Genomic DNA, 23,175 nt, shown 5'->3' on the forward strand with positions numbered 1-23,175 from the left:
GTCTAAATTTGTTGGCCCATGATTTTGACAATGTTTGTTTACTCAGTAAGGAAGATATCTTCCAACCATCAAAACTGCTAAGAGTATGAGTCACATTCAGTGACAGCGCGACCTGCCAATATCATTTTGGGAGTTAAACAAAGTTTTATTCAGGATTTCTTCGCATGAACAGTTCAAAACACACAACTAGGACACGCACTCAAGCAAATGCTTATATCACGTGACCAGAACAGTACTAAATTACACACATTTTCGTAATGGTGGACATAACAACAATAAACCAGAAGGACACTGAAGATTTGCCTTCCACTTACAGTTACACTAAGTTTCCGTGATGTACTGCACTGTGTGTATCAATTAAGCGACACATTACTCCCCGTTCCTAGCAGGTGATTAAGTTAACATTACTCTACTTAATCTTAAGATCAGCTCTCTCCTTCCTTGATGAATTCATTAACATAAAGTTTAAAATATGTGTAGTCTGCATTGACATTTAGCACAAACAACTGTGCAGCCAACCAGTCTGCATTGATATTTAGCACAAACAACTGTGCAGCCACAGCATACGCAGTTTACTGATAATCATATCACAAACGATATCAGCATTCGCCTAAAAGGCTCATGCTTGATATCTTTTTTCTCGACATGTCTGTTATCATTTGCTAACACTGTAACAGTCAGCATATTAGAAATAACTCATACTAACATCTTTGGTGGTTAACACAATTGCTTACAATTACATGTGAAGCAATACCCTTTAAGTAAAACTAAAAGTCACAAAGATGTCCGGTTGGGGGGGGGGGGGGGGGGGGGGGGGGGGGGCATTAAACTTCTGCTCCATCCTGAGCAGCAAATAAGAGCCACAGACACTTATAGTTTCAGACAGTGAGAAGTTTCTCTACCCACTCAGTCACAGTGTCAGCTGCTGCTGCTGCAAAGTGCCTATAAACAAAACATTCTGTTTTATAACTGCACATGATTGACAAGTTGGAAGCTTCTATTATTGATTGACTCTTCAGTTCAGCAATAAATCATTTGCACTTGCAGCCTGCTGAATCTTGACAATACATTTTAAGGGTAGAGATGCATAAGATTCAGTCTTGAGTAAAAGATTGTGGGATCCTGTTTTTATGCATGTAATTTAAATCATTAGTCTGGCATTTTCCTAAATATTGCTTTCCATTGTAATTCCAAGTTTCTGTATAAAATGAAATGCTGCATCTCATCCTAAACAAAGCGTACCCGTGTAAACATGCATGTGCACACAGTTTGTCTCTATGCTAGCTGCAGTTTAAAACTGATCTATTTAAAAGCTTAGGGAGTTAGTCCATAACCATGAACTAATTTCAATCAGGAAAATATACATACATACAGGTATGTAAGTTACCATCACATTCAAAACAGGATTCTGGTCATATTGACACAAATGAAAGTCAATGCAAGTTAATCTGGTTTCGAGCTATAAAGTCACTCCCCTTCTGAAGTCTGGTCACATCCAATCGATATAATAATAATATGACATGATATTGCCTTTCAAGTTTCATGACCAGTGTTTCACATCACTCCCAATTGGGAGTTTTTTACATCATGTTTTTCCAAAAAAAGTCATGTTTTTTTAGTTTGGGAGTAAAAAAACGTAATGAAAAATCATTTGGGAGTATAAAAACTTTCAAGAATTTCAGATGGAAGTATTGGGTTTCGATATTGAGCAGTGTAGAAAAAGTACATCGATGTACTTTCAGAAGCAAACCCTATTTTAGTTGCGCTCAGACTCGCCGCTTGCCGAGAGTCGACGGCCATGAACTGAAAAAGCTTCCCTAACAATGTAAAGGGGCAACAACCGAAATTCAATAACGAGTAGTTTCCCTTGATGCGTGCCATGTGCTTATGATCAAAATGGCGTCTAAAGGGAAAAAAGTAAACAACATACGAAATCTACCAAGACCGCATCGCTGGCTTCGTTTGGGTTTATAGTGCCTGCTACACAACCTGATGATGCCTCTAGCTCTGAAAGTGCTAATCGTACACACCATCGAATTCTCGATCAGTGGTAACGGGATTTTCCATGGTTGGCGAAAACAGATGAGGATGCGACGGTCCCAAATGCGTTGGTGTGTACGGTTTGCAGAGAGAAAGGTGTGTGACTGTGTGTGACTGTGTGAGTGTGTGTGTGTATACATGTATGTATGTGTGTGTGTGCGAGCGCGCGCAAATACCAAGTCAAAACTCAACATTTAAAACAACACCTTGATAGTTTTTTAAAAAAAATCAATTACAGCTGTGCATTCATGAAGGCTATTTTTTATGTAGTATTAATTAATACCGCACCGCAGAAAAAAAACTCCTTAACATTTTGATTGGGAGTAAAAAAACTTCTTAACTTTTTGCTTGGGAGTGAAAAAACTTCATTTTTACATTTAGTCAAGTTTTGACTAAATGTTTTAGAGTAGAGGGGGGAATCGAGACGAGGGTCGTGGTGTATGTGTGTGTGTGTGTGTGTGTGTGTGTGTGTGTGTGTAGAGCGATTCAGACTAAACTACTGGACCGATCTTTATGAAATTTGACATGAGAGTTCCTGGGTATGATATCCCCATACGTTTTTTTCATTTTTTTGATAAATGTCTTTGATGACGTCATATCCGGCTTTTCGTGAAAGTTGAGGCGGCACTGTCACGCCCTCATTTTTCAACCAAATTGGTTGACATTTTGGTCAAGTAATGTTCGACGAAGCCCGGACTTCGGTATTGCATTTCAGCTTGGTGGCTTAAAAATTAATTAATGACTTTGGTCATTAAAAATCTGAAAATTGTAAAAAAAAACATTTTTTTTAAAAACGATCCAAATTTACATTCATGTTATTCTCCATCATTTGCTGATTCCAAAAACATATAAATATGTTATATTTGGATTAAAAACACGCTCTGAAAATTAAATATATAAAAATTAATATGAAAATTAATTTTCGAAATCAATTTAAAAACACTTTCATCTTATTCCTTGTCGGTTCCTGATTCCAAAAACATATAGATATGATATCTTTGGATTAAAAACACGCTCAGAAAGTTAAAACAAAGAGAGGTACAGAAAAGCGTGCTATCCTTCTGAGCGCAACTGCTACCCCGCTCTTCTTGTCAATTTCACTGTCTTTGCCGTGAGCGGGTGACTGACGATGCTACGAGTATGCGGTCTTGCTGCGTTGCATTGCGTTCAGTTTCATTCTGTGAGTTCGACAGCTACTTGACTAAATGTTGTATTTTCGCCTTACGCGACTTGTTTTTAGGTTGGGAAACACTGCATGACGGCATGAACAGTCACTCGAAAACCAGAAAAACAATACCTCTCCCAGGGTTCAGTCTGGGAGAAAAAGACTATGGGACATTTGAACCCCTCAAACAAATATATTTATTATTGTGATGGGATAAAGTGGAAGGTGCAAAGCCCCTAGCAGGGCAGATGGGGTCCATGGCCATACCCCCTGCCCTCTTTAAATACTTTTTTCTTCTGTTCAGCTAAATGGCGCAATCTGGTACCATCTGAGCTCTCAATGCGCCCTTAGACGCACTGAATGAAATTCTCATTGATAATTTTCAGATTTAATGCGCCATTGTAAACCAAACCTTGTTCTCCATTCAGAATCAGAACCCCCATTTTAAGAATGTATGCTACTTTGACTTGAAGTTGAAGATCATCTTTTCTTGGACATGCTTTCTGGTACATTATGTATTACAGTATAAATTTACTCACACCTCTGATTTTTAGGCTATAAAACTAAAAAGAGAAACAGGGGTACAACTACAACTGAATCCTTCTCTTTTCTGCATCAATCCAGTTACGGTCTTGATAAGTTGATGTAAAGACTATTAGTATTATTAAAAGTACTCTGGGTCATTTAGAAAAGTTTCAACACATTGCTATCTCTTGTTCATAACACTAGCAGCAAGAATACTGACAACTGTACATAATGTCAGATCCAAATCCAGGTTATTGTGTTTGTATACACAATGGCCAAAACACTTTCATAACATTAGGCCTACACAATGACAGAGTTTTCCTTATTTTCTGACAACATGAACATGCATTTCCTCTTGCGCTGCTTACAGTTAGAACAGTCCGCCATGACATTGCAAAACGCAGAACATCAGAAGTCGTGGTTTTTTTTTAAGTCAAACCGAAACACAAACCAACGGCCGATGAATAGCAGACGGCGTGTATTGTTTAGTCATGGGACAGGACACGCAAACCTCAGCTGACTAGGACTATGAGACTTCTTTCCGAAGTTGGGGGCAAGCAATCTTCTCTAAGTCCTCTACGCATGATCTAATCTTGATAAAACAGAAAAGATTGAAGTATCAATGAGAGAATTACCGTTGTTTCCAGACGTTTCCCACCCGTAATTGCGTTCTGAAATTTCTCTCGCTGGCTGTCACACTGGGCATCCTCTCGTTCGGAATTCGTTTCGTCACTTCTTTTCCGTCGTGTGTGCCGAATAGTCTCTGATAAATCACTAGGAACCAGATCACTGTCTAGCTGATTGAAAGAGACGACGTGTGATGTTTGTGCAGTGTGCAAAGTTGTCAGAAGACACACGGCACTAAAAAGAAGTTTACAAAACAAGCTGCACTTCCCTGTAACCTCCATGTTTGCTGTTGTCATAAAGTCACGTGAACCGTTGAAGGAAGCTACCTTTCGGTAGCAAAGAGTTGTCAAATGTCAAGTAATGAATTGCTTCCCTTAGACCGTCCATTGGCTTTGCGAACAAATTGTACTTTCGCTTTGCCGTTTGTATGAATTCCTTTGTTGGTTTGTCTGTACTCTTCACATTTGCTACCCATATTTTCTGTCATGTTTCCCTTTATATGTTTGTTCTTGCGCGAGTTTGAAAGCGATTGCAATGTCATGTTCAATGACAATTTGTACAAAACCCCCAACTACTCCGATTAGTAACTATAGCACCTACGGCTCTTTTCTTATGTAAGCTTATATAATTCCTGCTCTGTTTCACACACAAGACAGACACGGCAACAACACGTAGACTCAACACTGAAAGACAGAACGAACATGCAAACGTTCACAACACAGAGAGACGAACGAGCAAGCGAACGTTCAGCATTTCGCAAGTTAAATACGACGCTGAGAGGCAAAACGAACAAGCAGGACACACAGCATTTAAATGCAGTTATCCCAAAGTGTTGAAGCAAAGTTGATATGGGGCATTATGTGGGCGTAATAAAACAACTTGAGTGCTTCCACATCGGCATAATGTCTTTAATTTAGACAATAATTACAAATTTTTAGATACTAATTTGCAAATTTTACTCAAGTGAGTTTGCCATTTCAATTCTTGATCAACGGTAACCCCTAATAATTTATGCTCTTTAACTTGTTGCACTTGAGTTGAATCAATTGACAGTTGAAGCTGTAAGGGTTTTAATTGGTGTTTTTGTCTAGTTGTAATCACCATACTTCTCGTCTTAACAGGGTGAATAACCATTGCATTAGTGGTGCACCATTCTGTCATCTCATCTATACTTGTTTGAAGAGATTGGTTGACGGCTACCAAAGACTTCTGACTGGTATGGATTGATGAATCATCCGCAAAGAACTCACATCTTACTTTCTCATCTGACACATGTAGAGGTAAATCATTTATATAAGTACAGAACAATATCGGTCCTAATACAGATCCTTGAGGCACACCACTTTTGACAAAATCATTCGACGAAGTTTTACAGTTGATGAATACATATTGTGTCCGTTTTGAAAGATATGATTCGAAGAAGGCACAAGCAGAGTCATCTTTTAAGTAGCATTGTAATTTCTTTAATAATAAGGAGTGGTCTACAAGGTCAAAGGCTTTCTTAAAGTCCAGGAATAACGCTCCTGTTACTTCGGACTCATTAATAGCTGATAACCAAGTTTCACATAAAGAGCTGAGAGCAGTGTGGCATGAATGCTTAGAGCAAAATCCAGACTGAAATGGATGAAACAAATTCATTCGTTCCATATATTCCAGTAAATATTTCTGAATATGCTTCTCCAAAGGCTTAGATAAAACAGGTAAGAGGGAAATTGGTCGAAAGTTGTTAGGGTCCGTAAGATCCTTGCTTTTTGGGAGTGGCACTACCTTGGCACATTTTAAAATAGAGGGGAAAACGTTTTTTTGTATGCCAAGGTTGTAGACATAAGTCAGTGAATCAATTATGTATGGTAAAGCAAGTTTGAGCAACCGGACAGGAATCTTATCGGGACCCATTGACTTTTTATTCGCCATCTGTTCTATCAGTTTTCCAACCTCGTGGACAGTAATGGGTGGAATAGAAAACGTTTCGTTTTGAGTCAACTTTCGTCCACAAAATGTTTTTAATTTTTCTAGAGAGACATCAATATCAAGGGACTCATTCTGCGTGAGACAGGCTTTCAGTTTCTCTGCGAGGGAAATAAAGTGTTGATTAAAATCTTCTGGTCAAAAGATCGTGTAGGTTACCTAGCCCAAAGTTAGGCTAGGATAGCAACTGATCAAAAGATCAAACAAAGGCTCAACAGCCTAAGTACCAGTCTGTCAACATATCATATCATATCATATCATCATTTGTGACGGAGAATTGGTCGATCTCTTTCGAGATTTATCAAGAACTTCATTCATTGCTCGCCAAATTGTAGAAGTATCTCTCTTATCAGAAAGCAATTTATTAAAATAATCTGCTTTTGCTTGCTTTACCGTTTTCAAAACTTCATTCCTTTGTAATTTGTACTCGCTTTTCATGTTATGTTCTTTAAAGAAATCACGCAACGCCATAGCCTCAATAATGTCCGATGTCAACCAAGGGGGCAGGTGGGGATGTTTCACCCTATGCTGACGTAGTGGAGCGTGTTTATCAATAATGGAACACAAAATCTCATGGAAAAGATTGCAAGCATCATCTGCGTTACTACAATTAAATACGCTTTGAAATGGCGCTCGATTAAGATCACAGAAAAAGGCAGACTCGTCAAAGTATTTAAAACTTCTGTACTCGATAGTTGTATGACCTTTATGCTGTGATTTGGGCAATCTCAGAACAATCGAGCAAAAAACAGAATAATGATCACTGAAAGTGGAGTGTACTACTTGTACATTTGAAACAGTGGTCTTATCATCAGTATAAATGTGATCAATAAGGGTAGATGAATTATTGGTTTCTCTGGTAGGGGTTTTAACTAGCTGGTGAAGGCCAAATAGAGCAGTGGTTGAGCCCCAAGTTGTTTGGGGTCTCTGTAAATTAATGTTAAAATCACCAAGCAATAGTACATTCTCATCCCGACGTTTTGCTCTGTCCATCATTGAAACAAAATCATCATTCCAACTTGTTGTTTCAGCAGGATTCCGATATATATAACATATTAACAAAGGCGAGGATTTACCATTTTTCAACTCCACCCACAAACATTCCACATTTTCATCTTCAAGATCGGCCCTTCGCTTCACAATGCCAGCATTAGACCGATGAGAGAGAGAGAGAGATATACAGAGAGTGATAGTGTGTGTGTGAGTTTGCAAAAGTGTTTGCGTATTTGAAATTGTCTGTTTGTGTCGATTATGTGATTTAAAAAAAAACAAATCCTTAAATGAGACAATATCCTTGTTCAAAATAAAAAATTTGTTTCAAAGTCGCAGCAAAAAGTGTAGTGTCCAGTGTGACAAGCCATCTCTTCTTCATTGATTTCTACAGCTATGTTTTTACACACACACACACACACATACACACTAAAGCATAACTTGAAGATGCTGTCAAGTTGTTTTATTTTCAACTTGGATCGCATAGCACAACAAAACGTACTGTACAGATACTCTGTTTTTGCACACCAGTACAGAAAAGTTTCAGAACATCAGCAAAGTTGAAACATCAATTTTTTGTTTTTACATCACTTCCACAAATCTCATCAAATGACAAGTTTATTCACCTTTAATGTAACCGGTATTCATGAACAACAAAAATCACATCTGCCACAGCATACGCATACATAATCATTACTGTACACAATTCTGCTCCACTATGAAAATGATTTCTTGAAATCAGTGCAAGTCTCTGTTGCATGAAGAAATGAAGGAAGAAAGATATTATTCTCTCCTGTGTAGTGAATCTCCTACGTATGAAAGAGACCCCCTGTCATACCAGAAAAGGCACAAAAAACAAAGTAAAAATATAAAGAGGAACTGAAGAAATGTATGGAAGAATAAACATGGAATGAATGCGAAAAGAACAAAAGAATGCGTGATGCGGAAAACTGTTCATTCTCTCCCTCTGTCATGCACGTGTACACACACACACACTCTCCATGTACATGTAACCCCCCTCTCCCCCCCCCCTTTCTCTCACTCTCTCCCCATATCACTCTCTCAAAGCAAGTGGACTAGCAAATAAGACAAACTGAGGTAAAATCTATAAGTAACGACCCCGTCACAGGAAAGTAACAAAGCAAAGACAACTTCAACAGTTATTATACCTTTACATTCTATACACAAAACCTGCAGTGAAACAGAATGTCATATTTGTAAGTGATTGCCATTTTGTACACAAAAAAACATAATCAGATCCTCTGAAGCACAAGTTAGAAAACAGAACAAAAAGATATGGACACGTGTACAGATGAAGAATTATCTGCAGTCAAAACAATGTTCAATCTGTGTGATTATTATCTGGACTAAAATATAGCTGTAATGGTAAGGACAAAACAGTGGTACCTGCAATGTGGGGCCGGCCCCTCTGATGAGAGGACAGGCCGCCAAGAAAGGACATCTTCTGTTGTCCCTTCCTCTCTTATCTTGACTACAATACACCTGTCAGGACAGGCCACCTGTTATGGAGGGACACTTTTAGCTGGTCCCAAGGGTGTCCTTTTATTTCAGGTACCACTGTACAACCATCAAACACATCCCTCTTCTCCTTCCCCCAGTCTCAGGTCTAGTGCCTGTGGGTGTCCTTTCATCACAGGTACCACTGTACAACCATCAAACACATCCCTCTTCTCCTTTCCCCAGTCTCAGGTCTAGTGCCTGTGGGTGTCCTTTCATCACAGGTACCACTGTACAACCATCAAACACATCCCTCTTCTCCTTCCCCCAGTCTCAGGTCTAGTGCCTGTGGGTGTCCTTTCATCACAGGTACCACTGTACAACCATCAAACACATCCCTCTTCTCCTTCCCCCAGTCTCAGGTCTAGTGCCTGTGAATGCAGCACATAATTATAATAATAATACGAGAATTTATAACGCGCACATATCTCACCACAAGGCGACTCAAGGCGCACATACTAGCAGATATATGTAAGCTTACACATATCTCACCACAAGGCGACTCAAGGCGCACATAATAGCAGATATGTAAGCTTACACATATATCTCACCACAAGGCGCACATAATAGCAGATATGTAAGCTTACACATTCACCACAAAATTCATGTCATGAAAGTCTGTCAGTAAATACAATCTCGTATACACACAGAACACAATCTGATCAAATCACAAACTGCTGTGAAACCATTGTACACAGAAATATCACATTCAGGAAAAAAAGTTTTACAATCCTTCACCCGTAACCAGACCTGTTTACTTTAAACCAGAAGCAAGAGTACTTTCCCAAACAGTTGAGTGTATTTTTTAAAAGGTTGGTGTACTTTGCAAGCAAAGCCATATGGGCTAGGGAAAATGTACGCGTGGGTGCAAACGTGTTTGTGTAAGAATAGCATGTCTTGTGAACACCTTCAGAATTTAACTCCTTCCAATACAACAGGGATAAAACAATTTTATTTACCTGTCAGTTTGTAGCATTATAACCAGTGTCTTCCAAACAGATTAATAATGAAAAGATGAACTTCGTGAAATAACATCTGCGGTTAACAGTGGCAAGTTCATTTTTACAATTATCTCAGAAAACATTGCTTCAGCACGGACTACAGCCTTTTCTTCTGGCAGGATTAGCTTTGCGGGAATGAACTTTATAATTCCTTGGCAGCTTTTAGCGGATTTCTTTGTAGCAACCTTGTCCAGGTGAGTTTTGGAACTGCAGTGTCGTTCGATGTCATATTTCCCGGCATAGGCAACGGAGAAATCTGATTTAGGCCTACAATACTTGCAGTGTGCATGACTGTTTCCCACAGTAGACTCCACAATTCCTGGCTCTTTCTTATATTTCTCCAAGAAAATGTGCTGCTTCTGCTGTTTAGACTTGGTACAGTCACCCGAAACTGGCAAAATTTTCTGCTTCATTTTGCCACGATTGTCCAGACGATCGCACGTGCCAACAACTGAACGAGGTTTGCACAGCTGAAGACTCGCTGTCAGGGTTATCTCCCTTAGACCGAAACCGGTATCAGTTGTACCATCCCGTAATCAGCACACCAACACCGGAAAACGTATTCTAGACTTTTTCTTAGTCGTATTTTGTGCGTGTGTCGCGTATTGTTGTACCGATAATAATTTGGGGTACAAAATACGCCCAAATCGTACTGGTAAACAGGTCTGCGTAACCCATCCTGTAAACTACCACAGGCCAGTACAAGTTTTTACATAGTGTAAGAGCATCCTTCCATTTAGACACACACCAAGAATCGATGACCTTGCTTTTTCTTTGGCACAATGGGAACTGTCTGCTGAATTCAATTCACAGATTAAAACTGGTGTCAGTTATGATATGAATGAAGCAAAAAATTCCCATTTCACACAGAAAGTGGCTAGGTTGTACATTTCACACAGAAAGTGGCTAGGTTGTACATTTCACACAGAAAGTGGCTAGGTTGTACATTTCACACAGAAAGTGGCTAGGTTGTACATTTCACACAGAAAGTGGCTAGGTTGTACATTTCACACAGAAAGTGGCTAGGTTGTACATTTCACACAGAAAGTGGCTAGGTTGTACATACATTTTCCCATGCATCCAAGAGGAATGATATGCTCTTCTCCCATGTAAAACCGACAAGTCTGTGGTGAGTTACATAAGGGTTTTTCTCATGAAGGAGAGTATCTTCAACGCTTTGAACAGAAAGTTCTGATGTGCATTCTATAACACAATACACTAAGCTTAGCCACATGAAGTCGTACTTGTAAATTCTGAAGACAATTTGCATATATACATTTTGAAACAACTTTTAAACAAAACTGGACTTTTTTTTTAACTACCAAATTCAAATCAACCAGAAACTGACTGGTATGATGAAATGGTACATGTATCTAAAACGAAAAATACCCCCTCCTTTCTGTAATGTGAAGCAACGAGTAAACCTACATGAGTAAAGTTGGGATTTTATATTAATCAATCAATCAATGACGCTTATATCGCGCATATTCCGTGGGTACAGTTCTAGGCGCTCTGCAGTGATGCCGTGTGAGATGAAATTTTATACGGCCAGTAGATTGCAGCCATTTTGGCGCATATTTACCTTTCACGGCCTATTATTCCAAGTCACACGGGTATAGGTAGACAATTATTAACTGTGCCTAAGCAATTTTGCCAGGAAAGACCCTTTTGTCAATCGTGGGATCTTTAACGTGCACACCCAATGTAGTGTACACGGGGGGAGGGTTCGGACACCGAAGAGAGTCTGCACACAAAGTTGACTCTGAAATAAATTTCCGCCGAACCTGGGATCGAACTCACGCTGACAGCGGCCAACTGAATACAAATCCAGCGCGCTACCAACTGAGCTATATCCCCGCCCCTTTAGCCAGGACTGAAGCGATAAAGAACAAACAAAACAGACAGGAAAGGTGGCACAAAGAATTAAATGGCAGGGATATTTTTTGATTTTTTAAACTTTTTATTCTTCAGTGCAGTTACATTGGCTTTGGCAGTTTCGAGACAGGGCTATGACTTCATCATCACACACCACCTGTTGCACAATGAACGCAATAAAAGTAAAGGGGGAAAATATATATTGACCGTTTTCACACTGTTCTATACTTTACAAAATTCAAATCATATTTGGTCTACGTAAAATACATATTTGAGAATTTTAATGTTTTTGACGCCTGCGGTCTTTATACACAGTGACTATAATTGTTATAAAGGATATTTTTGCCATGCCACACCAGTTGCACCACTGCTTCAATGGGACTGTGTACAAAATGGCCAAATTGTCAATACAATCAATTTTAACGAAGCCTTTTTCTTCAATTCCTTCAAACTGAGTCAGGATAACTGTTGTAACTGACTTTACTCATTTCCAAAGTGCCAACTTCCTGATTTTTACCATTAAATTGATCTGATCCCCAGTGCAAAGAATCACGGATTTAGACAAAATAACTGTACAAAAAACAGACATGGTGCAATGATTACGAAGCCAGAACATTCCCTAAGACTAACAACCATGTTCCATGATACATGTAGTTAAGTATATGGCAAGTCATAGAAAGTCTCTGAGCACCTTATACACAGCTGGAGAAACCTCACAAGTATAGCGACAATCTGCTGTCTTGTCTCGTACAGATGATTTGGCAGTCTTTTCTTCAGCATTTTCTAGTAGTAGCACAGATGATAGTCCATGCCTATCATTTTCCCAACGGCTTGAGGTGTTAAACTCCTTTTCACAATGTCTTGTACCATGACACATGAAGACCTTGTCTTGATGTAATCTGTCAAGTTTAAACAACTGATGATGACAAAGTGTGTACTTGTTAATACTGTCAGCATTCAGGGACTGTATGGTACTTCAACAAAACACAATCATCTTCACAAAATGAGATACGATTCACACTGTCATTTTAATGATCAACAAAGAAGAAGACATAGTCGTTCCAATGTCTGGATCAGGCACAAGTTATTTGTTCTCATTTCAGCACAATGTTACCAGTGTCCAGACAGAACAAACACCACTGTAAAACAGCTGCAGTATGCAGTGTTGTGCAAGTGACTGGTATCAGTTCTTACCCACAAATGCGAGCACTAAAATCAGCATCCAGATCTGTTTTGAGGAAATTGTTCACAGAACGAAATGTCTCGTCTATGTTTGTTTTACTGGAATCTGTAGAAATCAAGTAGATTCTGCACAGATCCTGTAGACATTGGGTTGGAGACAAGGTTGTTTCTTGCTTGTCGGACAGACTAAAAGTTCTATGCAACTAAGAGTTCTACTCAATCTGAAATCATCTATACTGAACCGTTTCAGTTGCGTCATTTGAAATTAGATCATACTGTATCATCTGTTTCATTTTAAAATCAGTTTTAGATTTCAACCTTTCACCAGTTCCAAACAAAAATTAAATTCAAACAACAGTTTTCATCTGAAGGAATTTTCCTCTAATAATGAAGTGTACCCGTGACACTGAAATCAGTCCTGACACTAAAATAATTTTCTGACATCTCAGATTTAAACCTTTCCCCAATGTGATACAGAACCAGTTTCAGTAAGAAACTTTCGTTCAATTTTCATTCAAAATAATCTTAATTTTTTCTAGATGATGAAATGTGTACACATAACGCTGAAATCAGTTCCGACACTGGCATCCCCCAGTCTTGTTAGCTATCAGCCTTTTTGCTGTCTTTTTTCCCTCAGAACACTTTCATCTCAGTCAAGTGGCAACAGGAGCACCCAGAGACGACCTTGAATGAGGAGGGGTGTTTGATGCAGAGCTGTTAGGACTGTGATTGTTGCTGTTGTTATTGCTGATGTTGTTGTTGTTGTTGTTGCTGCCGGTGGTGCTGCTGGTGTTGGAGTTTTCTGAGTTCTCTGTCTCCGCCTTGATTCTCCGCCAGGTGTTAGCGCCCAGGGCTTTGGCGAAGTGATCGTCAACGGAGCCTGTGAAAGCGTTAAGGGAGGGGTCGTTCTGGGATTTGATGGCTTTCCATGTGGAGTCGCCCAGCGCCTTGGCAAAGTGGTCGTCCACAGATTCTGTTGGCAAGAAAGAAAAGAGGATTGATGTATATGTCTCACTGCTAACAGATGAGGTTTCATGTAAACAATAAACATTGTTTGTCACTTGATTAACATACGACTCTTGGCTGCATTACAGTGGCAGCACTGAGGACTGATTTATATGGGAAACGTCAAAGTCTGTCAATGCATGTACAGGACAGAATAAACAAGAGGCGAAGCCTTCAAGGCTCACGTAAGAAATCGACAAACAGTAACACAAACTCAATCACTCCGTCACACATACACACACACACACACAGTAAGCATAGGTGACACTGTGCAAGAAAGCGAGACACTAGATCTAGATCTGTCTGTCTGCATGTAGCCTACTTACAGGGACACGACTGCCAACTAGTCTCGGCCTGCTCAAAATAACAATGACCGAGACTTTCAGTAATTCCTTCGCGTGACATCTAACCCTCTTACGTCATAATGTGACGTCTTCAAATGACGAAATGTTAAAGTTTCTACCACAGACATACACACGCACAAACAAACACACACACACACGCACAAACAGACAAAGTTACGATCGCATAGGCTACACTTACGTGAGCCAAAAACATAACTGTTTAAATGTCAAAATCTGTGAATGCAGTTGAATTAACTGTTTGTAATGTCTTTTTTTAAACATTTTACTAAATCAAAAACTATACAACTCTTAAAAGATTACACACACACAAAAAACAAAAGGCACACGAATGCCTGGTTGTGTCAGCAGTTATATGACAGTGGCAGATAACTCCACTACTTACTTGGAAATACTGGAAAATGAATGCTTAGCAAAGTTGTTCCCCTTTGCACACAAACCCTATCCAACATGGTACCTGGCAGCACATTTTCTTGCAGGCACTAAATAAAGTGAATATTATCAGCGGGGAAAAAGTCTCCACCACTGATAACCAGTTTTTTTCTGTCTCTAAGTGAAGCATACGATGATCAAATTAAACATGTCACATTAAATTTGATTTTTCCATCACAGGCCATTGCTTGACCACAACAGGCAATGTAATCATCATCTTCAATGGAATCAATAGTAAATATTTCCTCCTAAGTCGGCGTATGGCTACCTACATGGCGGGGTAAAAACGGAAATATTGTAAAAACACACAACTCGTGTACATGGGAGGTTTAGACCACTAACGCAGTAGAAGTATGGTAAATATCGTTACCTGTAATTGAGACATTGGCCGGAACAGAGGTGGTGGCGGAAGTGGCGGTTGTCTTGGGAATGGAATCGCCGTAGCTCTTTCCCAGTGAACGACGGAAGTGTTCCTCGATTGCAGGGTCTGATTCTGTGAACAACGCAATGATATGCAGGTTATAACATGAGGTGGGAGGAGAGAGAGAGAGAGGGAGAGAGAGAGAGAGAGAGAGAGAGAGAGAGAGAGAGAGAGTGTGTCTGAGTTATGTTTATCTGTGTTCCCATCTGCCTGTGTCATAAAGTGCTTCCTGCAAAAATCAGCGTTCACACCCATACCGAACAAACACACACAGTCACACACACAGTTCACACAAAATACTTCAATAACTTAAAACCAACACAACAGCCACTCACTCACTCCACCACTCTCTCTCTCACTTATAAACCCCACCACCACCTCAACCTCACATTCACTCCCTCACCTTCTTCATTTCACCACTTGCCCTTGTTTCCGACAAACACCTTCTCCCTCCCCCCCCCCCCCCCCCCCTACACACACACACAGATAATCCTACCTTGGTTACTATCTCCACCAGTAGGACTGGCACAGACATTGTTGTTGTGACCGTTCTGATTCCGCGGGCTGCTGCCTCTACTGGACACAGGCGATGACGACGACGACAACATGCAGGCGATGACCGACGGCCTCGGGGGCTGTCGGGACGATGCTGCTGCCGATGACGACGACACTGACGTCGGACTGCTAGACAACGACAAGTTGAGCGGGGCATTTTGAACGTCACGGTCGGCGTGAGACAGGTCAACCAAGTGACTGGCTGGCGGCGATGTTGATGATGATGTTGTGTGAGGTGGTGGTGGGGGTGGTGGGGGAAGAGTGGGAGGGGGTCCGTAGACAGGGTGGTGAGAAGGGGAGTGGGGCGAAGGGTGGTCCCCGCGTGGGGCGAAGTAGGCTGGGGGTGGGCCCGGAGGGGGCCCCGGGTAGCCTGGAGGAGGGGCTTCACCGTTGAAGCTTGAGAATTGCCTGCAACATAGAAAAGACAAAAATAATGATTGTCGCTAAGTTCGTATATTGACTTTTGCCCTGGTGGGATCATGTCATAGGCCTGAAACAGAGTCGTTATCAAACATATTAGAGAGAAGACAAGACAAGGGAAAGAGATTTTTTTTCACTGGAAACAACCACCTCAGCAGTCAATACTGCAGCATGAGGGAAAATCATGAGAGAGATTGATTGATTGATTGATTAAACTTTATTACAGAAGGATGGAGATTTTAGGCGTTGCCTTGTCTTACAATCTGTCCTTGCTAACTAACATGAATACAAAACAGAACATGAAAACATTATAAGAGCAAGATAGAGAAAGAGAGGGAGAGAGAAAGAGAGAGAGGGGGAGGGGGGAGGGGACAGAGACAGAGAGACTGAGAGAGACAGGCAGACAGACAGAGACTAAACAGACAGACAGAAACTGAGAAAGACAGACAGATATCAAACAAAAGAAGGAATCAAAGAAAAATGAATAAATGAAACGAAGAAGAAAACAAAAGAAAAAGACACAAAAAAACAAGGAACACATCTTTCATTTTCAACCCCAAAATATGCCTCCCCATGTTTGAAACAGCTTACACCACCCTTGATATATCTAAAATCACACTGCATGGGGTGAGGTGGAAACTGAACGCAGAAGATGACGAAGGAAGAGGAAAGAGGTGGAGGGGGAGGGGAAGAGAGGGGATGGAGGAGGTAGGGGTGCAAAAGGAGGAGGTGGAGGAGGTGGAGGCGGAGAAAGAGGAGGAAGAGGTAGGGAATTAAGACTGAGGGAGTCTCGGGTAGAGAGGGGGGGGGGGGGAGAAGAAGGGACGCAGAAGGGGAAGGAGGAGGGAGTGGTGGGGAGAGGTGGGGAGAGCTTCCTGTGGCAAAGGTAAGCGCCATGCAGACAATGCCACAGGTATGGCGCCTTTGATGTTGCCGCCAGACTTGGACCAGAACCAAGGGCGGAAGAGTCAATGTCTCTGCTGCCGCTGGGATCGGATTTAGCAGCTCTTCGATCATCTCCAAGACACACTCCACACCCTAACCACCCTGCCTTACCCACCCCCCACCCCATCCCTCAACCTTCTTGTATACACTGTTTGCATTTTCGCGGTTACGATGACTTTCTAGACCGTCTGTTCTTCGCGCGCGCGCACCCACATCCAAAAGCAACTTAATTTAATGATCAAATCGACTCTCTCCACACACACACGACTCACACACGCAAACACACACGCATCATAGTTGAACATGCGTCAGTTTCCTTTTGTTGCTTCACCTTTATGCCCCCTCCCTTCCCCCCCCCCCCCTCCTTCCCTTCCGTTCCTGACCTTCCTTATCATCTTCCTATCTCACCAAATCTTAGCAATATATCTTTACTTCTTACCTCTTTTCTAATTTTTTTGTTTGTTCCATGGTTCCAGACAGCTTGTCACAGATGATTAGGACCTCCAATCACGAAAGCTCTGGCCCGAAAAATACTCACGGCATTTTTACACTACAGGCTACGGAACTTGTGTTTTGTTCTTGATTTGGTTGATGCGTGAGATGGGGGAGGGAGAGAGAGAGAGAGAGAGAGAGAGAGAGAGAGAGAGAGAGAGAGAGAGAGAGAGAGAGAGAGAGAGGAGAGAGAGAGAGAGTGTGTGTGTGTGTGTGTGCGTGTGTGTGGGCGCGTTTGTGTTCTTTATTGGGTTGATGCGAGAGAGTGGGGAGTAGAAGGGAGAGAGAGAGAGAGGGAGAGAGAGAGACTGAGAGAGAGAGAGTGTATGTGTGTGTGTGTGTGCGTGTTTGTGTTCTTGTTTGGGTTGATACGAGAGAGCGGGGGGTAGAAGGGAGAGAGAGAGAGAGAGAGAGAGAGAGAGAGAGAGAGACTGAGAGGGAGAGAGAGTGTGTGTGTGTGTGTGTGTGTGTGTGTGTGTGTGTGTGTGTGTGTGTGTGTGTGTGTGTGTGTGTGTGTGTGTGTGTGCGATTGTGTGTGTGTGAGATTGTGTATGTGTGTACATGTTTGTGTGATGCGGGAATTGGGGGAAAGGGGTCGGAGAGGGAGAGAGAGTCTAGCAGGTAAAGCATAACTTTGTGAGCAACCTTTTACAGCATAGCACTGATAAACAGTTTCGATCATTATCAAGTGCCTGTGGTTCCCACCTACGTAAAAGACCACCTGCTGAGCGATGGTTGAAATGCAGAAAAGGCGGAATGACTGACGCAAGAACTCCCGCACAGCTCATTTTCCTGGAGTTCACTGATCATCGGCTTTAGTCCCGTTTTCAAGACACATTGATTTCAATTACAAATTGTTGGGCAGTATGTAGCTATCCGATGACAACACGAGAATCTCACATTTCAAACGGTAGCTTTAAATACTTTAGATTTATATCCAGGGGGTCAAAGAACTCACTTAGAAAAGAACGTTGCCAAAATAAAACAAAACTGTAATACAAAAAGGAACTCTCTCTCTCTCTGCCCACACCCCCCCCCCCCCCTCCCCCCCCCCCCCTCTCTCTCTCTCTCTCCTCTCTCTCTCTCTCTCTCTCTCTCTCTCTCTCTCTCTCTCTCTCCAGTCTCTCTCTCTCTCTCGTGCGCCAAATGCGTGCGTCTTGCGAGAAACGGTTCTCCTCAAAACACACTGATGTCAAAACTATGATAACGCATCCCAAGACATGTACACAGCTTAGGTTACCAAGACAACAAGCACTGCGGTACCCGGGAGACCCAAACAACAATCTGTTGCACTTGACATGCACTTCAAGCACGCGGCATGCACGTGCGGAATTTCAAACTGTCCGCAAATCTCTGCAACACTCCCACCCCTCTCCTCTTGCTCCCCCTCCTTCAAAAACTCGCTCTCTCTTTCTCTCTCTCAGTCTCTCTCTCTCCCTCTCTTTATCTGAAATATCTCCATGAACAAAATAAGAAAACATGGGCCTCCTCGATCTGTTACACTCTGTACATGTACGGTTTTGATGAAGTATGGGAAAACCAAGGTGTTGGCGATGAGAGGGCGTTCCTAACAGCATTTAAAGAAACACTTATTTCATCCTATAAGCAAACCTGGCTTGACAATGTACAAGGAAGTGAACGTTTCTCCCTGTACAGAACCTTCAAATCAACCCTAACATTATCCAACTATTTAAGTGATTTGAAACATATTAAAGCGAGAAATCTTCTGATTAGACTTAGATTGGGAGTATCTCCTCTGAAAGTGCATCGATTTCGCTTTAATTTAAATGCAACCTCCGCTGATTTATCTTGTCCATTTTGTTGTGGCAGTGTTGAAGATGAAGTCCACTTCGTTTTAGTATGCCCGAAATATGCTGAGTTAAGAGAATATTATATTCCACGAAAATACACTAGAATCCCATCATTGTTTAAATTAACCATGCTGTTTTCAAACACTAGTAAGCCGCTATTGCTACGTTTTTCTACATTTGTCATGAAGGCGCTTTCCATTCGTAATCCATAATCCGTAAATGAAACAGGGCGATAGGCCTACTAGTAGGATGTTCTTGTTTTGTTTACTATGTGCATTTGTATGCTGGTGCTTGAGATGTGCTACTCATTAAAACATTCAGACTTCAGACTTCAGACTTCTCTCTCCCTCTCTCTCAGTCTCACACCCTCTCTCTCTCTCTCTCTCTCTATCGTTTCACTTTTCCCACGATTTTCACACAGTATAACATCGGAGCTTCCTGATTGATTCGATCTTGTGTCCTCCGGCAGAAACAACTGTGAGATAGTATTCGTGCGAGACACGAAGCCAGACGGAAACATCTATGTACTATAGAAACTGGCCGACAGCGATTTTTGGTGAGAAAGTCGTCCTATTTCCAGTCCCCGGCGAAGAAGCAACAGCGTCAAGCACACCGGAAGACAAGGAGGAAGTTGGGGGGGTAACGAGACAGTGAAAATGTTTGATCTTTGACATGTTTGATCTTGTTTTACAGTTTCCTGTAAGGAAATGTTTTCGGTTATGTGTACGTGTAAAAACTCCGGCCACAGGATTTAAACTGATTACGGTAACATTTTCGGTCCCTGAGGTCATGCGACATTTTCCGTTGATAAAACTATTATGGGGTTAACTATTTTTGTTTCCCTGTCTTTGTATGGCTCCTTGTGTAACCCGTTCTTGACATGTTTTCGATGGAATGAACTTGGAGAAGCTTATCAGCAAACTGCATCTACCATTCCGAGCATCATTCTCTCACCTTCCGCAGAATGACATGACAAAACAATCAACTTATTTGTTATCGAATTGTCATTAATATTTTGTTAAAGTGTGGCTTTCCCTGTTCGTGCTGCAAAATTAAGGCACACGACTAGACTAGAATTACAGCCGAGAGAGAGAGAGAGAGAGAGAGAGAGAGAGAGAGAGAGAGAGAGAGAGAGAGAGAGAGAGAGAGAGAGAGAGAGAGAGAGAGAGAGAGAGAGAGAGAGAGAGAGAAAGAGAGAGAGAGAGAGAGAGAGAGAGAGAGAGAAAGAGAGAGAGAGAGAGAGAGAGAGAGAGAGAGAGAGAGAGAGAGCGAGCAAGCACATGGTTTAAACTGACACTCAAAGTTTTCCAACTCATTCATCCTTGTTCCCCTTTTACAACTTATTTGTTATCGAATTGTCATTAATATTTTGTTAAAATGTGGCTTTCCCTGTTCGTGCTGCAAAATTAAGGCACACGACTAGACTAGAATTACAGCCAAGAGAGAGAGAGAGAGAGAGAGAGAGAGAGAGAGAGAGAGAGAGAGAGAGAGAGAGAGAGAGAGAGAGAGAGAGAGAGAGAGAGCTAGAGAGAGAGAGAGAGAGAGAGAGAGAGAGAGAGAGAGAGAGAGAGAGAGAGAGAGAGAGCGAGCAAGCACATGGTTTAAACTGACACTCAAAGTTTTCCAACTCATTCATCCTTGTTCCCCTTTTACAAAACCTTCATAGATAAACCAACATATAACAGGAAAGGTATATTTACACTGCAAACATCAACACCTACTTGTTTGTAGATAAAATGCTATAACAGACCCAGATTTCCACGAAAAAAAATCTCGCCAAAAATGCAAGCAAGCATTCACAGTCACTTTGCTACAACCCGACTAAGAAAAAGTCCACCAAAAAAATACCCCTGAAACGCGAAGGTGTTTGTGCACTTGTAAAAAATGCCACACTTCTGCTCTCAAAATAGTAAACTCAGGAGCATCGTTCGTATAATATGCAACCTTCTATGACCCATAACACGATCAAACACGACGGCGAAGGCACTAACCACTTCGCCACACGCACCCCCTGCTCATCACCTGAGATGCATTTTGCCAGTTGTTACCTGCTCAGGTGTAATGTGGTCGCTGTAGGCTGGGTAGGAGGAAAAGGGGAGCCGGGAGAGGAAGGGGTGGTAGGGTGGGGGTCTGGCCGATGAGTCATAGCGCACTCCAACTAAAAGGCCCCCTCTTTACGCTGTCTCGACAAGCGGTATTGCGGTGATAGCGATTTGTCCTTACTTCTGCCTGCTGTAGAATTGCACTTATTATCATACAGTTTCTATTTACAACTCTCAATGTGTTTAGCATTTTGATATCTTCGCGTGCTTGTTCTCATGAAGTACCCGTGTTTCCATGCAGGGGGTGTATCAAAAGCGAGTTTGGAATGAGAAAATGCTGATATACGATGTCCTTGTGCATACCAACAATGGCAAAACATTGCTTTATTTTTGTTCCTCTTTCCCTCTTTCACACATACACTCACCAACAGACAGAGCGTTATGCAAATGTGTGTGTGTGTGTGTGTGTGTGTGTGTGTGTGTGTGTGTGTGTGTGTGTGTGTGTGTGCGTGTGCGTGCGTGCGTGCGTGCGTGCGTGCGTGCAGTACGTGCTTGTGTGCCTGTGTGTGTGTGTGCCTGTGTGTGTGTGTGTGTACGTGTGCGCCTGTGTGTGTGTGTGCGCCTGTGTGTGTGTGTGTGTGTGTGTGTATGTACGTGTGCGCCTGTGCTTGTGTGTGTGCGCCAGTGCTTGTGCGCGTGTGTGTGTGTCTGTTTCTATGTCAGTGTCTGCGTTCGAACTGATCTTAATTCTTTTCCGTTTTCCCTTGTATTTTCAGATCGTATGGCGAAATGATATATAAATCAGGTAACAAGGTAAACTCAAATAGTATGATACAGGCTAACGAGAAAAAAATCCACAAAATAAGTGGCGAGTCTGTCTCTTTAAACCCGCCCCGAACGCTAAGGGTCTTTTCACACTCAATACGGTTCGCCACTTCACTTCATTCAACCGCCAGCCAGGTGGTCGAATAACTCAACCTTGTCCTGCTGAAAAGAAACACATATCACCTGAGCGTAGGAAAACAAGGCATTTCTATCGCAGCGTAAGTGGAGAAGGAACCAAGGGCGAGTTCGCACACAGACACACCCTGGGAAAAGTAACCGTTTCAGAAGACAGAGAAAAAAAGAAGAAAAAAAGTGCAAGAATAAAAGGAATTGAAAATTAGCGGCAAAAACCCACATAAATATTACTGATGCGAAATTGACATTTCCCATACCCAACACTATTATCTTTAAAAAGGATGTGACTGCTACACGTTGATACGTTCATTGACATTTCTCACACTCAGCAATACTCATTTTTGAAAAGTTGGACTGCTGTGCATTAATACGCAAATTGGCAATTCCCGAACAAAGGATTATTATCTGTAGACAGTTTTCACTGGTTCACATTGATACGTTAATTGACATTTCCCATACTCAGCAATAGAAAGGCTTTCCTGAATAGCATTTATACGTAAGTTGAATTTTCCCATACTCGGCTGTATTATCTTTAGAAAGACTTAAAAACGCCAGTCCGCACCTTTATTTTTCTCTTTTCACTTCATTTGCAATGCTGTGTTGAACACACCATTCGAGGCCTTATTTATTCCACGCCTTCATAAAGAAAATAATCGCTCGAATCACCCAGCATTCAAATCAAATCAGCCCTGTATAAAATCCAGTTGATCTTGCTGTAAGAATTAGAAACAGGGTTCCCACGGTTTTGCAATCAGATATCAAACGAGAACACACGCGGTGCAGAACCCGAGTATGGCGACACACTAGTACCAAAAGTAAACCGAACAGAAGAACACTGA

At 41.6% G+C, this 23,175-nt stretch overlaps 2 protein-coding genes across 4 annotated transcripts in view; both read right to left on the reverse strand.

Moving 5' to 3' along the window:
- LOC138965371 (sortilin-like) overlaps positions 1 to 4,656 on the reverse strand; it is a 109,443-nt gene extending 104,787 nt beyond the window's left edge. For both annotated transcript variants that reach the window (XM_070337514.1, XM_070337513.1), the window contains exon 1: positions 4,366 to 4,656. In XM_070337514.1, coding sequence (XP_070193615.1) covers positions 4,366 to 4,653 — 288 coding nt within the window. In that variant the 5' untranslated portion in view covers positions 4,654 to 4,656. The remainder of the gene's footprint in view (positions 1 to 4,365) is intronic.
- Positions 4,657 to 7,763: 3,107 nt separating this feature from the next.
- LOC138965389 (transcription cofactor vestigial-like protein 4) overlaps positions 7,764 to 23,175 on the reverse strand; it is a 90,705-nt gene continuing 75,293 nt past the window's right edge. For both annotated transcript variants that reach the window (XM_070337529.1, XM_070337528.1), the window contains exons 3-5: positions 15,608 to 16,074; positions 15,061 to 15,183; positions 7,764 to 13,864 (exon numbers count right to left, since the gene is read on the reverse strand). In XM_070337529.1, coding sequence (XP_070193630.1) covers positions 13,545 to 13,864; positions 15,061 to 15,183; positions 15,608 to 16,074 — 910 coding nt within the window. In that variant the 3' untranslated portion in view covers positions 7,764 to 13,544. The remainder of the gene's footprint in view (positions 13,865 to 15,060; positions 15,184 to 15,607; positions 16,075 to 23,175) is intronic.

Source organism: Littorina saxatilis, linkage group LG4, assembly GCF_037325665.1.
Source record: "Littorina saxatilis isolate snail1 linkage group LG4, US_GU_Lsax_2.0, whole genome shotgun sequence".
Lineage (NCBI taxonomy): Eukaryota > Metazoa > Mollusca > Gastropoda > Littorinimorpha > Littorinidae > Littorina > Littorina saxatilis.